Source organism: Girardinichthys multiradiatus, chromosome 14, assembly GCF_021462225.1.
Source record: "Girardinichthys multiradiatus isolate DD_20200921_A chromosome 14, DD_fGirMul_XY1, whole genome shotgun sequence".
NCBI classification, from domain to species: domain Eukaryota; kingdom Metazoa; phylum Chordata; class Actinopteri; order Cyprinodontiformes; family Goodeidae; genus Girardinichthys; species Girardinichthys multiradiatus.
The window spans coordinates 44,527,329-44,546,138 of NC_061807.1; the positions used below are offsets into that span (position 1 = coordinate 44,527,329).

Below are 18,810 nucleotides of genomic sequence, written 5' to 3' on the forward strand. Positions count from 1 at the left end.
TCAAAAGCCTGGACAAGTCAATAAAAAGGGCAGCACAGTCTTTGGCAATCAGAGCTATCACAATATCCTTTAGTACTTAAATGAATGCTGTGTTGTTTCCATAAAGCCAGACTGATGGCAAAAAACCTTTCCAGGACCTTAGCTAAAATACAAAGTTTAGAAGTGGGCTGATAGTTTTTTGGAGCAGTTGGACCGCCACCTTTAAAGAGGGGAAGAACAAAATCCACACATCTGGAATTAAATTAGTTTGTAGTTAACGTTTAAAGATGTGTGACACTGGCTCTGCTATGATGTCAACTACCAATTGAACGTATAGAGAAAGGTTATCAGGGCCTGATGATTTATTTTAGGATCAAGTCCCCTCAAAGCCTTACAAACTTCAAGAGTAGGTATGTTAGAGAATGAGAACATATGGCTGCTGGAGGCATGTTAAGTTAGTGTAATAAGAGGCTGATCCCGAGAGGCCTGTTACGACGACCAAGCATCTCCAATTTGTTAGATACTGTCTTGGAGTTGAGTTAAGTGGTGAGGTAGTTCAGGTGAGTGGAAATGTCCTGAAAGAGATTGTACAGCTTGCTAAAATCTGTTTGAGTCATTAAGACAGTTTGTGGTTTGAGACAAGTAATCATCATGTTTAGCTTTCCTAATAGCTGCTGTACACTGGTTTCGTAACTGTCGAAAATACAACCAATCAGCTTCATAGGAAGTATTTCTTACATAGTGTGCAAAGCTGGTTTCTCTTGTGTAAGACGTTTGTTAAGTCAGGGGTAAACCAAATTCCTTTCTTTACATGTTCTCTAACAAGCCTCTGATGCCTTCAGCGCTGTATTTGTTATTAGATTAAATTCCACACAGGTGGTCTCTGTTTACTAGTTACGTAGACAAATTTGGAAGTTTATCATTTTATGCTAGATTTTATTTAGTAGTCTGTCACAAAAATTTATAAAGAATACACTAAAAGTTGCTGTTGTAATGTGACCGAATGTGGAAAAGCTGTCAGGGGTCAGGGGGACCATGTCCAGTCCCCGAGAGCTACGATCCTGCAGGTTTTGGATTTATCCCTGTTGCAGACTGCTACGTCTGCTACATTTCATTTAGGCTTGTTGGAGAAGCGATGCGTGTAACAGTTGCAGGATAGTAGCTCTCGAGGACTGCACTTGGGCACCACTGCTGTAGGGGAATGAATACTTTGGCAAGCCACTGTACTTAAATAATTGGAGACCAACTGCCTTATTCTCATGGTGAACATGACAAATGAGATGATTGGAAGTTTATAAATAATAGTAGTTAGATAAACTCTATCACCTTCCTGGAGGGACAGGTTGAGTTATCCTTTGGAGAAATTGATGACAGTGACTCTACTGACCTGATTTTCTAAAAAAGCTTGTTATCATTTCTGGGTTGTGATCACAAATGCTCTGATTTTCTCTAGTTTTCTGTAGAGTACAGTCTTTAAAAGTTCATTCATTCATTCATTCATTCATTCATTCATTCATCTTCTATACCGTTTATTCCATAGTGGGTCACGGGGGGCTGGTGCCTATCTCCAGCGGTCTACGGGCGAGAGGCGGGGTGGACCCTGGACAGGTTGCCAATTCATTGCAGGGCATCTTTGAAAATTAAATGAGATAAATAAGAGGGTGGGAGGCCATAAGGAACCACAGGTAAACAACACCTCAACCACCATTCACCTGAGTACCTCAGGGTTGTGTTCTGAGCAACCTGCTGTACACTCTGATGACATATGACTGTCGTGCAGAGATGAAAACAGACCACATCATAAAGTACACAGACAACACAATAGTGATTGATGTTGTGAAGATTTTAGTTCCTTGCCTTGTTTTCTACTTGATACTCTGCAGGTTTCACCTCACCTCCCTCCCTAGTGAGTCTAGGTCCCATGATATCACCTTGAAAGCTGTTGAAGCTGTTATAAGGAGAACTTTTGTTTTGTCTAGTCAGAATGATTGGGAAGCACTCCTGAGCACATGCTGTAATAAAATCCTTCTCTTTTGCAAGATATTAATAAAGCTGAGTGACAATCATTGGTCTCTGTGTTGATAAAAATAATTTTTCTTCAACATTGGCCAGAACAACCTAGATTAGGCCTACAGAAAGGAGTAGAGGCTGTATGCAGACTCTTGCAAAACATATAAACTAAAGAGCTGGTGATTGACTTCAGGAAAAATCTGCCCCCATATATGCAGATTACTATAAATGGATCCTGTTGTAGAAACTGTACAGAGCTCAAAGTTCCTAAGTCCTTATGTCACCAACACTCTGTCATGTTCCAGCACATCTCAACCATAGCAAAAAAGGCTCACAAGCGGATTCACTTTCTGCATAGACCTCATCACTGTTTACAGGGGATGCTCCTGAGATTGTGTTGACCAGCTGCGTCTTTTTTTGGTATGAGAGCAGTAACATCACAAACAGAAAGGCCCTGACAAAGGTGGTGAGGTCAGTGGAAAGGGTCATTGAGATCACTCTGCCATCCATCCATGACCTCACCCGAAATCAGCTGCTGGCTAAAGCAACCAGAACCCTGAAAGACCTCTCTCACCCCTGCCACTCATTGTTCTGCCCCCTGCTTTCAGGCAGAAGACTCTGTAGTCTGTGCAGCAACATGGCTAGGCTCTACTGTTTGTACCTGGCTGCCATCAGACCGCTGAACACTGCAACATTAGAGTACATTATCTGTGCAATATAACTAGTGCAACAATCTGTACATTTTAATTTCTTCCTGGAACTTTTATAGCTTTTTCTTTTTCTATGTCTGTTTTTTATGTAGGCCTGCACATGGTTTTGTCTGACTGGCACCTTGATGTCAGCAAAATGAAAACAAAGGACTTTTGAATCTTGAAGCCCTAAGTTTGTGCCACAAACAAGGAATTTAACTTTAATTCCTCTTCGCTCTCAATGAAGTCATTTTAAATATAAATATATAAGAATGGAATTTTTTTGTGAATATGTATATATACAGTGTTTTTTTACGTGGCTGAATTTGTGCAAATATGCATGGTTTGAATCTGGGCATCTGCAGCAATGTTAGATGCCGTTTTCCTGACCCTAGACATGTACAACTCCTGGATGGAGAAAAGGTCAGCCCTGATGATTCCCTCAGCAGATCTTGGCCCGTATTTACAAAGAACCCTAAGACTAAAATAGCTCCTGGTGCGTGGAAGCAGAGGGAGGCAGGATCTGCTACTCTGTCCAGTTTTGTTTTCTCCACCTGTTTTTCTCTGTTTTGTTTTTACCAAACTAAAGCTCATTATACAAGAAGACAATGACAGTAACATGCTGTCTTTTAATATTATTATGAAACTAATTAATATGAAATACTAATTAATACATGAAAATGATCAGCATGGTGAGTAAACATAAAAGCTAATGAAAATAATGATGAGCATATAAATGAGCTACATTTTGATGCTGTGTGACAATTTCGCTAAGTCATAATCATGATTTAAACATTTCTGTATCCAGTATAAGTTCTATCGTCGGTTAATGTTTCTCCATTGATTACTATGAGCACATGTTTTTATTGTTTTTGTTTCTTTTAACAACTAATCAGAGCTCTTAGAAGACAGCGTCACACCTAGCAACAAGGGACAACCACACCTCCTCACTAAGATAGGAATTTCTGTCGTCTACTTTCTCAGAGTGGCTTTCAGCAACTAACAGAATCACTCTTAAGCTAGTAGTCCTTGCCAAGAATTTTTAGGCTAAGATAAAAGCTCTCTGAGAGGACTCTGATAATCTTTGTGAATACGGGCCCTGATTGTTCATTGTAATCAGGCCTTGTGATCAGGCTTGGGGGAGTGGTGGCCTAGTGGTTAGAACAGGAGGTTTGCGTTCCAGAGGGGCCAGGTTCATATCCCACAGATTGCCACTCAGGGTCCCTGAGCAAGACCATTAGCCCCAGAATGCTCCCCGGGCGCCGCACAATGGCAGCCCACTGCTCCCTATAAGGGATGGTTTAAATGCAGAGGACAAATTTCGTTGTAATGTACATGTGCAATAACCACTAAAGATTATTATTATGATTATTGTCCACACATTGATGGACGGACATAGAACAGACTGAATCATGGCAGTGTAGTAGATAACCTGTGGAAGTGCCTGTGGAAGGTTGTACCTATTGGGTTGGCTCAGAAAGTACAGTCTCTGCTAGGCCTTCTTCCGAACAGTGTCTATGTGTGAGGACCATCTCAGGTCCCAAGGAAGGGTGGTTCCTAGGTACCAGAAGTGGTCCACAGTAGACACAGTGTTGTTGAGGATGGTGAGTGGGGTTGTTCTTCAGAAGTCTACCATCATCTCCACTGTCTTGAACGGGTTAAGCTCAAGGTGGTTCTGAACGTACCAGCAGAGGATTACTGGGAGGATGGTGTTGAAGGATCTTGGCGTATGTCTGTGTGGTAGAGGTGGTGCAGCATGAAGGCTAGTCTCAAATTAGCTGCATCATCTGCCGACCTGTTTGCCCGGTAAGCACACTGCAGGGGGACCTGTGTTGCCCATCAGATGCTTTAACCCCAGCAGCTCAAAGGATTTCATGACCACAGATGTCATGTCTGTAGTCATTTAACCCTGTGATAGTGCATTTCTTGGGGGCTGGGATGATGTGCGGCGTTTGAAGCATTAGGGAACCTTACACAGCTCTAGAGATTTATGGAGCTGTGGAGAAACTGTTGAGGTCGTCTGCCAGACGAGGACTCTCTCTGCTTAGTGTGGGGGGAAGGGCTGTAGACAGTGAGCTATTGTAGCTCATAGGACATTGAGCTTTTTCAGACCATTCCAAACTGCAGCTGGGTTATTAGTTAAGAAGCAGTGTTTTAGCTTCTTGCTTTATCTTCTTTTAGCTACCCTGATCTCCTTGGTCAGTTTGTTCCTGGCTTGCTTATACAGGACCCTGCCCCTACTGTTGTCAGCGTCTTGTTTGTTCCTACACAACTGCTGTAGATGAGAAGTGAACCAAGGTTTATTGTTGTGCATACACATGTCCTCACAAAACCTGATGTAAAACATGACAAATTCAGCAAGCTCATTCGGTTCAGAGGCTAATGACGAGGCACAGCAACCTATGTTTATGTAAAAGCAGATTCCTCCTCCTCTCTTCTTACCTGATAGCTCCATGCTGCTGTTCACTCGAAACAACTGAAAACCTGGCATCCTTGGTACGCAGTCCAGGGTGTGTTTACTGAGCCAGGTTTAGGTGAAACAGAGGGTGGCAGATTCACGCAAATTCAGGTTTTTAGAGCTTAGAAGCAGCAGTTCATCATTTTTAACCAGGAAGCGGACATTAGCCAGTTGGTTTGAGGTTAAGGGTGTTTGGAGTCCCTGCTGATGAAGCTTTACAAGTGTGCCTGCCTGTGTACTACCTCCGGTAAATCTATATAGCTGCTGTGCCGGCAACCAAGATATCAGTGAAGTCAGGTTCGATGAAAAATGCCTAGAAAGGACTGCCTGATGTTTAGCAGATCTTTAGTGAAAGGGACCACAGAATGGTGGCAGAGAGCATAATAAACACAACAAAAAAAAACCAACATACAACAGAGCAAAGCACCAAGCCTACCATCTGTGGGGCATCTTGGATTTAACTTGAAATGCCATTTAAGAAAGAGGCCATCATAATTTTTAGCTTTAAAAAAGCTTTTTTTTTTCTTTCTTGTGAACAGTCCAGCATCTATTGTTCAGACAAAAATATTTTTATTCAGCACTGGTCAGCTATGGGTTTCTCACAATATGATAACCTTGAATAAAAATCACCGTATCACTTTAATTTATAAAATGGTCAAATATTTATTTAAAACTAAATAAAAATAATATTCCTTCTGCTGCAAAACACTATAAAATATTGATTAATATAGTTATAATATAAGAACATGAACTTTATCAACTTAGAACTTCAACCGGCACCTTAACGTGTTTGATGGGTTTGAGTACTCGAATTATCCTAGATGCTATGTTGTCCGGGGCTTAAATGCGCCTGGTGAGGTCTCCCATGGCAAACAGGCTGTAGGTGATGGGTCAGACAAAGAGCAGTTCAGAAAACTTCATGAGGACTATTACAACAAGGCATGTAACGTCGACCGATAAGGCAGAGTCAGGATCCCTCCCTGTAGCCAGGCCTGTGGTCAGGACTCAACGGTGTGCGCCATGTGGCCGGGTTACTCCTCCTGGCACCTGGGTGGGCCAAGCCCAAACAAGAGCGCAAAGCCATCCTCCAGTGGGCCCACCACCTGCAGAGGTGCATAAACTGGCTCTAGGGACGTGGAATGTTGCAGCTGGGGTGGGTTTGCTTGAGGCCCCCCAGGTCAGCCGTCTGTGTGTTCGGGTTTACCCCAGTGGATGAGAGAGTCACATCCCTGCGCCTTCAGGTTGGAGGGAGGTCTCTGAACGTTGTTTCGGGCTACGAGCGCAGCAGTGGTGTGGAGTACCCGACCTTCTTGGGGTCCCTGTCGGGGGGTGCTGGATAGTGCCCCTCTTGGAGACACAGTTATTCTGTTGGGGGACTTCAACGCCCACGTGGGAAACGACAGTTTGACAGTTTGACACCTGGAGGGGTGTGATTGGAAAGAATGGCCTCCCCGATCTGAACCCAAGTGGTGTTTCGTTATTGGACTTCTGTGCCAGTCAGGGATTGTCTATAATGAACACCATGTTTTAGCATCAGGGTGCTCATAATTGTACTGTGCACCAGGACACCCTTGGCAGGAGGTCGATGATCAACTTTGTAGTTATGTCTTCGGACCTTTGGCCACATGTCTTGGACATTTGGGTGAAGAGAGGGGCTGAGCTGTCCACCAATCACCACCTGGTGTTGAGATGGATCTGCTGGAAAAGGGGGACGTCGGGCAAACTTGGCAGGCCCAAGCATATAGTGAGGATCTGCTGGGAACGTCTGGTGGAGCCCTCGGTCAGGAAGGTATTCAACTCCCATTTCAACCTGGAAAGACTCACATAATGGAGAAACAACAAGATGACGGTTAAAGAGTTGATTAATGAAAGATTATTTCTTTGGTGCTCGGACCCCTGAGGAAGACGTAAACGCTGAGGATGAAGTGGGTTTGAATAAACATTTTAGGATTAAGATTAGGTACGTCTTCCCCCCCAGGATCCGATCCTGGTGGTGGCGTAGGCCTTAGTATGGAAGAAGTTGGAAGCCTATGATAGAGAAGGGGTGGAGGGGGGTCGAAGCTCAGCAGAAGAGCAGTGTCTTCCATGCAGAAGGTCTTTAAAAGTGATGCCCTGGGAGATGATTGACCGAGGAGGAGTGCGGACCTGCCGTTGATTGGAGCAGCCAGTGAGGAGTGATTGGACATGGCAGGGTGGTGAGTCTTCCATGTTGAATTTTCGTTTAAGCTCCATCTCCAGGAGAGCTTTGACCAGATTCCGGGGGAGGCTGGAGACATAGAGTCTTAGACTATGTTCTCTGCATCTGTTGCCCGTAGCTGTGGCCATAAGCTTTGCCGTGTCTGCCTCGGTGGCAATCCCCGAACCCGGTGGTGGATGCCGTCAAGCTGAATAACGAGTCCTATTGGCTGTGGGTGGCTTGTGGGACTCCTGAGGCGGCTGACGGGTACCGTGAGGCCAAGTGTGCCGTGGCCCAGGCTATGTCAGCCTCAGATCTACGGCTACAACTCTTGCATTCAGCACAATTAGCATGCCTGCATTTGTTAGCAACTTGTGGTCTGCAGCCAGAAACATGGCTCAGTTTTAATATGTGCATTACACTGCATAGTCAGTTAAGGGTTTTGATGTTGAGCTGTTACAATACAAACAGCTTGATGTTGTTTTGAAATATTCATTAAAGTTTATATATTGAGAAATAAATATGTTAAAGTGAAAATTTTGGAGATTTTATTATTAAACGAATTAACATTTATTACCACAAAAACACAGAAAAGTAACGAAAACTGGTGTCGTTGAGTATGGGTATCGATTCCCAGGTACCGAGTATCGTTACCGTATTGGTTCAGATGGGAAAGGTACCCATCCCTATTCGCCACCCAGGCTTAACCGAATTGGTCAAAAAGCTCCACAGTGGAAAGGCTTCAGGGGTGGTGAGATCCGCCCTGTATACCTCAAGTCTCTGGATGTTGTGGGTCTGTCGTGGCTGACATGCCTCTTCAACGTTACGTGGCGGTCAGGGAACGTGCCTCTGGACTAGCAGACTGGGTTGGTGGTCCACCTTCACTAGAAGGGGGTTTGGTTTGGGGACCAGTAAAATTTCTCTTTTATTTTTGCAGATGACGTGGTCCTGCTGGCCCCCTCTAGCCAAGGCCTATAGCATGCACTGGGGCAGTTCGCAGCCGAATGTGAAGGAGGATCAGCTCCTCAAAGTCCGAGGCCACGGTTCTTGACAGGAAAATGGTAGCTTGCCTTTTTCAGGTTGGAGGGGAGCTCCTGCCTCAATTGGAGGAGTTCAAGTATCTCAGGGTCTTGTTCACGAGCAAGGGGAGAAAGGAGCGGGAGATTCACAGATGGCGCTTTAATGAGGATGCTGTGCCAGTCCATTGTGGTGAAGAGAGAGCTGAGCCGAAAAGCGAAGCTCTCGATTTACCTGTCGTTCTATGTTCCTACCCTCACCTATGGGCATGAACTTTGGGTCATGACCGAAATAACAAGATCCCAGATACAAGCGGCTGAAATTAGCTTCCTCCGCAGGGTGGCCAGGCACTTCCTTAGAGATAGGGTGAGGAGCTAAACCATCCAGGAGGAGCTCAGAGTAGAGCTGCTGCAAGGCCACATTGAGAGGAGTCAGTTGAGGTGGCTTGGGCATCTGTATTGGATCCCTCCTGGATGCCTCCCCCGGGAGGTGTTCCAGGCACCTCCTACCTGGAGGAGGCCTAGAAGATGGCCCAGGACATGCTGGAGGGACTATGTCTCTTGGCTGGCCTGGAACGCCTTGGGTTCCCCCCAGAGGAGCTGGAGGAGGTGTCTGGGGAGAGGTACGTCTGGGCGTCTCTACTATATCTGCTGCCCCCACAACCCGGTTCCGGATAAAGAAGGAGACGACAAGTACGAGTATTAGAACATTTTTTGTTCTGATTTTTATCAAAACTTAAGCAAAAATATAGCAAAAACAAGACAAAGTGCTTACTGTGTAGGATATATACCATTTTGTCGTTCTGCTCTTTAAAGAGAAACACTGGGAGTCTAACAGGCTGATACTAGCTGGTTAATCAGTTGACCTCTTGGCTCAGGTTACCAGCCTGCAGTCATGCTACTTGTAGCTTGCAAATTGTAGTTTTAAAAACAACCTCATGCTCTTGAAAATGATTGGTGGAGCTCATTTAGTTTTAACACCACGACTGTTTTTCAAAATTGGAAAAATTTCCAAACACCATTATTTGGCATTCTTTTTAATGAGGGAAAAGGCAGTGTTTACCAGCAGTGGGCAGCATCATGTGGCAGAGAGGCAGTCCTGTGCTACTTTGTAATCCATACAGCTGGAGAAGGCTCTGCTCACTTTGGCACTTCTTCTGGCAATTTATTATTTATACAGCCCAACAAGCATGTTACGAAAGCTCGAAAAAAGCATTTTAAATCTTAATTATAATCATAAAAGTGAAAACATTGTTTAAACCATTTTTTATCGTAAAGAATCATTACAGTACATTACAGAAATATCACTTAGTTAACCTAAATAATGCTGCAAAACCCCAGTTACAAACTGAATAGTCTATATCTTGTGGGAATATCTTCATCATATTTTCAATTCAATTCGGTTTATTTATATAGCGCCAATTCACAACACGTTGTCTCAAGGCACTTCACAAAAGTCAGGTACATACATTCCAATTAATCCTAACCATTGAACAGTGCAGTCAGAGTCAGTTATTTATTCAAATTGAATAAAAAGTTTTTCTATCTAAGGAAACCCAGCAGATTGCATCGAGTCAGAGACTTGTAGCAGTCACTCCTCCTGGATGAGCATGTAGAGACAGTGGACAGTCACTGGCATTGACTTTGCAGCAATCCCTCATACTGAGCATGCATGTAGTGACAGTGGAGAAGAAAAACTCCCTTTTAACACGAAGAAACCTCCAGCAGAACCAGGCTCAGTGTGAGCGGCCATCTGTCGCGACCGACTGGGGGTTTGAGAGAACAGAGCAGAGACACAAAGAGAACAAAGAAGCACTGATCCAGGAGTACTTTCTATGGGAAGGAAAAGTAAATGTTAATAGATGTAGCTCCTTTAGTCGTTTCATCTAGAAAGAAAGAACAGATAAACTCTGAGCCAGTTTTCAAGGTTAGAGTCTGAAAGAAAGCACATAGAGATAGTCACAGTAGAAGCTCAGTCACTAGCTATGTCTAGCAGAGAGAAAGGGTTAAACACTGAAAGACAGGGCCATGTGGATCATCGGTAGAGGGTGTGCATTAAGTTGTTGCCAGCAGAAGCTTGGACGATGCCCCTCTCCAGAAAGGTGTCACAGGTAGACACAGAGTCAGGACAGGTATAGCTTCTAGGAAGGGAAAAGAGAGAGAACATGAAGTTAGAAGCTGAAATAACAACAAATAATGCAAAATTGGAAAGTAGTGTGAGAAAGAGAGTGAAAGTGGTCATTATGTCCTCCAGCAGCCTAAGCCTATAGCAGCATAACTACAGAGATAGCTCAGGATAACCTAAGCCACTCTAACTATAAGCTTTATCAAAAAGGAAAGTTTTAAGCCTAGCCTTAAAAGTAGACAGGGTGTCTGCCTCACGGACTAAAACTGGGAGCTGGTTCCACAGGAGAGGAGCTTGATAACTAAAGGATCTGCCTCCCATTCTACTTCTAGAGACTTTAGGAACCACCAGTAAACCTGCAGTCTGAGAACGAAGTGCTCTGTTAGGAACATATGGAACAATCAAATCTCTGATGTATAATGGAGCTAGATCATTAACGGCTTTATATGTGAAGAGAAGAATTTTAAATTTTATTCTGGATTTAACAGGGAGCCAATGAAGTGAAGCTAAAGTAGGAGAAATATGATCTCTCTTTTTAATTTTCATCAGAACTCTTGCTGCAGCATTTTGAATCAGCTGAAGGCTTTTAACTGCATTTTGTGGAAATCCTGATAGTAAAGAATTACAATAGTCCAGCCATGAAGTAACAAATACATGGACTAGTTTTTCAACGTCACGCCTGGATAGGATATTTCTTATTTTGGCAATGTTCCGGAGGTGAAAGAAGGAAATTCTAGAAACTTGTTTAATATGGGATTTAAATGACATGTCCTGGTCAAAAATAACACCAAGGTTTTTTACTTTGTTACCGGAGGTCAATTTAATCCCATCCAGGTTAAGTGATTGACTAAGCAGTTTCTTTTTTAAAGACTCCGGTCCAAAGATGACAACGTCTGTCTTGTCTGAATTTAGAAGCAGAAAATTTAAAGTCATCCAAGTTTTTATGTCTTCAAGACATGCTTGTAATCTATCTAACTAGTTGGGCTCATCAGGATTTATGGATAAGTAAAGCTGAGTACCATCAGCGTAACAGTGAAAATTTATCCTATGCTGCCTGATAATTTGACCTATTGGAAGCATATATATAGTAAAAAGAATTGGCCCAAGTACTGAACCCTTTGGTACTCCACAATTAACCCTGGAGTTTGAAGATGATTTATCATTTACATGAATAAACTGGAATCTGTCAGACAAATAAGATTTAAACCAGCCTAGCACTGTTCCCCTGATCCCTACAGGATATTCCAGCCTTTCTAAGAGAATATTGTGATCAACTGTATCAAATGCAGCACTGAGATCTAACAGATCCAGTACAGACACAAGTCCATTATCTGAGGCCATAAGGATATCATTAGTGACTTTCAGCAGAGCTGTTTTAGTGCTATGATGTGCTCTGAAGCCTGACTGAAACTCTTCAAACAGGTCATTGCTGTGTAAATGCTCACACATTTGATTAGCAACTATTTTTTCAAGAATTTTAGATAAGAATGGAAGATTGGATATAGGTCTGTAATTTTTTAATTCATCTTGATCAAGCAAAGGTTTCTTAAGTAAAGGTTTAATTACAGCTACCTTAAAAGCTTTGGTACATATCCATTTACTAAGGATAGATTAATCATATCTAAAATGGGGCTGGTAATCAGAGGGAACACTTTCTTAAATAATTTGGTCGGGATTGGGTCTAACATACAAGTTGAAGGTTTAGATGAAGCTAATATTTCTGATAACTCAGGAAGCTCCACAGGATCAAAACAGTCCAAACACAGATCAAGTTCTGCTGTTATTTCCAATGTTGTCTCACTTGCTGAGGATGAAGTAATCATCTTCGGGATTATGTCAAAGATTTTATTTTTAACAGTGCAGTTTAACAGTTACAGTTTAACAACTGTACTAAAGAGAAACCTAGGATTATTCTTGTTCTCTTCTATTAATGATGAGAAATAAGCTGTTCTGGCTTGGCGAAGTGTCTTTTATACAACAGGCTATTTTTCCAGATTAAGTAGGAATCCTCTAGGTGTGTAGAATGCCATTTTCTCTCTAATTTTCTAACATTGTGCTTTAAAGCTCTGAATTAAATCAAGGAGCTAGCCTCCTATGAATAATTACCTTCTTTTTCAAGGGGGCTGCATTGTCTAATGCACCACACAATGATGAAGTAACACTATGAACAAGAGAATCAATTTGTGATAGGGCAGAAACAAAATTATTGCCCTCCACTGTGTTTTTCTGTGATAATGAGGAAATTAAAAGTGGAACAGATTCTTTAAAGCTTGTTACAGCATTTTCTGATAATGATCTAAAATAATAAAATTTTCTTTCAGGTGTGGAGTACTCGGTTATATTAAACTCAAAGTTTATTAAAAATTGGTCAGACAGGACAGGGTTATGAGAAAATATTGTTATGTCTTTACACTCAATGCCATATGTCAGCACAAGGTCCAGAGAATGAAGACAAAGGTGGGTAGGTTTGTTAATGTTCTTAGCAAAGTCAATTGAGCCCAAGATAGCATTAAAGGCTATATTTAGGCTATCACTGTCAGTGTCAACATGAATGTTAAAATCCCCCACTATAATAACCATATCTGTATTTAACACTAAATCAGATAAGTCTGAAAACTGATCTAAAAATTGAGAGTAAGGGCTTGGTGGACGGTACATACAACAAACAGAAGTGGTTTTAGTGCTTTGCAATTTGGATGTGGAAAACTAAGGATTAAATATTGAAGAGTTGTAGCTATTGATTGGTCTGGGACTTATCAATAAATCAGACTGAAAGATGGTTGCTAGTCCTCCTCGCCCAGTATTTCGAGGAATGTGAAAATTTAAATAAGTAGGAGTTGACTCATTTATAGTAACATAATCCTCTTACTGCAGCCAGGTTTCTGTGAGGCAAAATAAATCAATCTGATTGTCACAAATCAGGTCACTAACTAGCAAAGTCTTTGAAGAGAGAGATCTTATGTTCAGTAGACCACATTCAATTGTTTTATTTTTCTTTTTAGTCTGAGTTGTGTTTATTTTTATGAGATTTTCATGATTTCTTCGTTTTAGATTATTTTTTTATCTATTCAGTTTTGGCCGTGGGCAAGACACTGTCTTAATAGGGTAATGGGTGTGTAGCAGTACAGAAGCTGCAGAGAGGAATGTTAAACTACGACCCTGCTTCCTGGTCTGAACCCTGGGTTGTCAGAGGTTTGGAGAACTAATAAATTCGGCTAGATTCCTAGAAAGAAGAGCTGATCCATCCAAAGTCAGATGGATGCCGTCTCTCCGGATCAGACCAGGTTTTCCCCAAAATGTTCGCCAATTATCAACGTAGCCCACATCGTTTTCTGGACACCACCTAGACAGCCAGCGGTTGAATGACAGCATGCGGCTAAACATGTCGTCACTGGTTAGATCGGGGAGGGGACCAGAGAAAATTAAGGAGTCTGACATTGTTTTGGCAAACTTAGAGACGAAGCAACACTAACTTTGGTGACCTCCGATTGACGTAACCGGGTGTCATTACCGCCAGCGTGAATTACAATCTTATTGTATTTACGCTTATCCTTAGCCAGCAGTTTCAGGTAGGATTTGATGTCGCCCGTTTGGCCCCTGGCAGACATTTGAATATGGTCGCTGGTGTCTCTAGTGCCACGTTTCTGACTATGGAGCTGCCGATTATCAGAGTTGGCTTCTCAGCGAGTGTGTCGCTGAGCGGGGAAAATCTGTTAGAAACGCAGGTGGTGACCTGTGGACTGGGATCTAGGACTATGCTTTCTACGTACCGTCACCCAGCCGGCCTGAGGCCCCGGCTGCGCGGGCTCTGCTGGAGGACTGCTACGGGGAGCTACCCTCGGTGGCTCTGCGCTGGCTAAGGGGCCTCGGGTATCTGCTGGTTTTTCAACAGCCTCCGATTCCGACACACTCGCCTCCAAAGCTATAAAAATGCTACATTTATTACACGTACCATTATCACTAAAGGAGGAGTAACTGAACATCTGACAGAGAGAGCAGGAAAGAGGAGGAGACTCAGAGAGAGAAACAGCAGAACGGGTAGCCAAGGTGAAGCTAAAGCTAAGCTAGCGACCCCTTACATACTAGAAAAGTTGTGTAAGACACGGAGAGTCCACAAATGTTAAATGCAGCAACAGAAAGTATGTGTTTTAACATGCTTATGTATTAGAACAAGTAAGAGATATCGAGAAATCAGATCAAACGAGAGAGCCTTCACACGCCAAACAATCCACCGAGTGCAACAGTGAAAACAGGAAATAACGAATATGCCTTACCACGCCTTCACATTATTGAATTTTGTCCATATATATGTTCATCAAATAATTTTGGTGCGCCATAACAATAAAGCAATGTAATGTACTTAAGTTTAGGTTAAAGTTAGATTAATATGGTTACATTTGTTTAGTGTATCTCTAAAATGCATTTGTATTGTTTTTTGTTACTTAGGCAACCAGACAAACTGAGGGTGATGTGGATCAGAAGAAGCAGACGTCACAGTACAAAGGTAACAGTTTCAAAAGTGAACAAGAACACCTGTTAGATAACAGGTCATTTCACATTTTTGGAGCCACTTGTTCCTGCTGTTCGTAATGACGTTTTGAAGTCCAAACCTAGTTATTGGAATGATGTGACACCCTGCTTAATAGTGGGATTTGTTAATTGCTGTGCTATGACTCTAAGCAGTACTGCCAATAACATATGTTTCTCTGCAAATGTACATTTGTACATTTAGTAGCGACACATTCTTTTTTTTTTTTCTCCTTGTCCTGTCCGGCAGAGTAGCACTCAGATTTGTTGTCTGAATGCCAAGATAAAGCCCAACACGTTTACTTTCACAAGTGGAGCATTACAGCTGACGCGTTCAAGCTCTGCTTGATATTAATAAAATAAACTTTATTAGAAACTGCTTTGGAATTTTTTTAATTGTTACGGACATGGAGACAGAAACGAAAAGAAAAAAATAAGCACGAATGAGAGAGAGGAGGGGCAAAAAGAAAAAAGGGAGAGAAGGAGAAAAGAACGAAGCACAGAAAGACGGATGAAGAGATTACAAGATAACACCCTGCTTGCTTTTACACCTGCAGAAACATTCATATTAACAGCTTTTTTAACAAAAAATGCATGGTACTTATGAATGCAAGATGTATTTAGTGGTAAATGCGCCTCAATATAGAACATTTGTGTATCTGTTAACACCTGAATCTAAACACCTGTGGGTCTGAGTGTGAGCGCGTTTTTGTATACAAGGTTTCTCCATATAAATATGCAATAGCAAGTGTGATGAGCCACAGACCTGCCCCCCTGGACCCGGGACAGATACGGAGGAGATCCGAGCCATAGACATCCAACGGCCCCCCAGAGCACAGGAACCCCAGGAGAACCATCACCGGGACTACCGCAACCCCCCAGAGAAGAGCAGGGGAGAGTCCCAAGGGAACCACCCAGCAGCCACAGTGCAGAAGCCACAGGGAGCTGCAGCGACGAGCCCACAGGCCCCACTGGCAGCCGTCAACGCCAGAGCAGACCCAGTCATGGTCCCAGAGACCCGAGACCCTGGGACATATCACTCCCCAAACAGAGGCCCAACAGAGCCCAGGGGTCCAGACCCCAGCAAGCATCCACTGGGAGTGAGCCGGCACACACCAAAGCACCCAGCCCCGGACACCGAGAACCCCAAGTACACCAGCGGGCAGAGACACCAACCACAGCAGGTAGTGAGGGAGGGAATAGGGCCCACATTTGATAGATGACCTAAATTGATCCAGGAGAGGGAGCAGTCCAAGACGCAACCTGACACAAAAAACAGGCACACACAGTCACAATCACACATTCCCACCATGATGCGTACACATAAAAACACACACCTACGCACCCAACGTAAAGAGAAACAAATCAATGGATGTCGTACACTCACTCACACTCCCCATACATACTGTATACTCCCAGGTCCAGGTGCCAATACCACATAGTGGCAACCAGCCCCTGGACACCCTCTGGATTGGAGACAGGCAGACCACCCCAGCACCCGAACCTGGGCTGATCCCAGATCCTGAGCAACCCCGGCCTGGACCCGACCCCAATCCCCAATGACCCCCATCCTCATCCGGAGAGGGGGCCATGTACAAAAGAGGGCTCTACATGGTCCAAACTACCTCGCCAAGCAGAGCCACCACAGGATGAAAAAGTCACAACCCCCCAATAAATTCTGATCCTAACCCCATGAGCCCCATACCCCCTTGAACCCCTACATGAATTTCCCCACAGGGCCACCCCCAACCAGGACACAGATATCAAACACATGCCCCCAGACCCAAACACCATGAATCCCCTCCCCACAAGGGCACACCCCCACAGGTGGGCTCCATCCCTGAAAATGCGACGAAACCAGACCCACACAGTGCAAGCTCCACTCACAGCCCCGCTCCAAGCACCCGGCTACATCCTGTCCCCCACCACACAGTGCGGCGCGACAGCAAGGCAAGGTCCCCGCGCAACGCCACTCCAGCCCTCGCCCACAGACGCAACAGGGCAGACAGCATCGAGCACCACGCCCACAACCCCCGACCCCACACCAAGATGGGAGAAACTCACCCGACAAGAGGTCCCCAGCCAGCGGCAAGCACCCGGGGCCAGTGTTACGTCCCCCCGCAACCACATAAACACACCACATCACCGCCACTTCAACGATAACCCAGGGAGAAACATTACCAAGCTCAGCTCTACCAGTGCAGGCACAAAACATGCTCCACTGCCCCACCCACCCGACCACCAACAGCAGCCAGGCGCCCACCCAGGGGCCAGAGCCACAGAAGGAAGCATTGGAGGAAGGCCACCACAGCACGCCAATGACCAGGCACCCCGCCATCCCCACACCCAAACCCCGGGTGTGCCCCAGGATGCTGGTCACCCACACTCCCACACGGCAAAGCCCATTGCACCGAGCAGGATGGCCGGCCAGCCCCTCTACCAAAGTGATGCCACATCCCAATCCACGCCACACACTGCCCAGCCAAGACCCCCTCATCAGACATTTACCACAGCATCATGATATCTCACAGCAGACCCACTGTAGAAGGATGTCGGCTACCAGCCTGCAAGACCATCCAACTGGATTCAGAGATGTTTCTATGCAGATGGTCAAAAGAAAAACACTCCAGTCCCTTACATGCAGTTCAACCTGCTGCGTGTGTACTCGTAGCTGTACATAATCCACCTTGCTATCCAAAGAACCAATATTAGTGGAAGAAAACAGTGGTATAGTTGATTCTTTCAGGTCACCTCAAGAATGTATCCACTTGACAGCTCTGCTACCCAGCCCGTGTCAATAAGCACATCAAATTCAGTGTTCTCTCACTTAGCCAGTTCGACCAGCCGAGCTGCCCCTTGGGCAGGTAGCCATGCTGCCCCTTCTTAACAACAAGCTACTTATCTACTGCCCTTTATAAATCAAAAGCTATCTTTATCTCCGACAACAAAACCCTACATTTTAGCATGAAGTCATAGAAAACAAACGTTTCTGTGAGCAAGAAAGGCTACAGTGAACCGGAACAGTTCATTACTGTAAACATCTTCACCTTTAAAATTTTCACTCCCTTTCAATCGTTTTTTAAAACTTGGAAATAAGAACCTCGTACTTTTGAGAACAAATGTTTTGAGTACACACTATTATTTCTGACTTAATTAAATTGTATATAACATCACTATTCACAAAAAATAAGACTCAACAGTTGTGTTTTTATTGGACTTGTACCTACAAATGTCTAACGAAATACGATATAATATTGGATTAGCTATGAAAACTATAAAAAGCTATAAAAAGTCTGCTTTGGAAGAACAGTTCAGCTGTTTAAGGCTGGTGGTGTAATTTATAAGTTGTGTTTTGATGAAAACATCTGCGCACGAAAAATGCTATCCACGAGAGGGTTATAAATTCTGTTTCTTTTCTCTTCTATGTTAGCTCCACAGCTGGCAGCCAGGTATTAAGAACCCATACAGAGGCCTGGTCATTTGGCAGGTTCCAGAGAGTTTACACATTACTGTTACCCTCTTTAAGGTATGGTAAACCTGCAAATGGATTTGTCTGTTCCTGAGAAAGTGTTTGAATTTTATAATGGGAATTCTGTTGCATTTATCAGTCATTTATCTAAATGGAAAACTACTATACTTTGTTGACCAAAAGGAACCTACTGCTGAAGAGTTTGAAGACAAAGATTGGACTTTTGTCATTGAAAATGTAAGTTCATTACATTGTTACATTGTTTATCACATTGTTAAAATTGTTTTTGTTTTCCTTTTCCTTTTAATTTGGTTTATTCAGCTTGTGGAGAATATGTAGAACAGCCTTTCCCAAAGTCCAG

The 18,810-nt window shown here is 43.7% G+C and overlaps 1 protein-coding gene across 4 annotated transcripts in view; it reads left to right on the forward strand.

Moving 5' to 3' along the window:
* Nucleotides 1-18,810, forward strand: part of ehbp1l1a (EH domain binding protein 1-like 1a) — a 70,294-nt gene that overhangs the window by 3,526 nt on the left and 47,958 nt on the right. For all 4 annotated transcript variants that reach the window (XM_047385920.1, XM_047385921.1, XM_047385922.1 and 1 more), the window contains exons 2-4: nt 14,900-14,957; nt 18,411-18,506; nt 18,633-18,686. In XM_047385920.1, the coding sequence (XP_047241876.1) occupies nt 14,900-14,957; nt 18,411-18,506; nt 18,633-18,686 (208 nt within the window). The remainder of the gene's footprint in view (nt 1-14,899; nt 14,958-18,410; nt 18,507-18,632; nt 18,687-18,810) is intronic.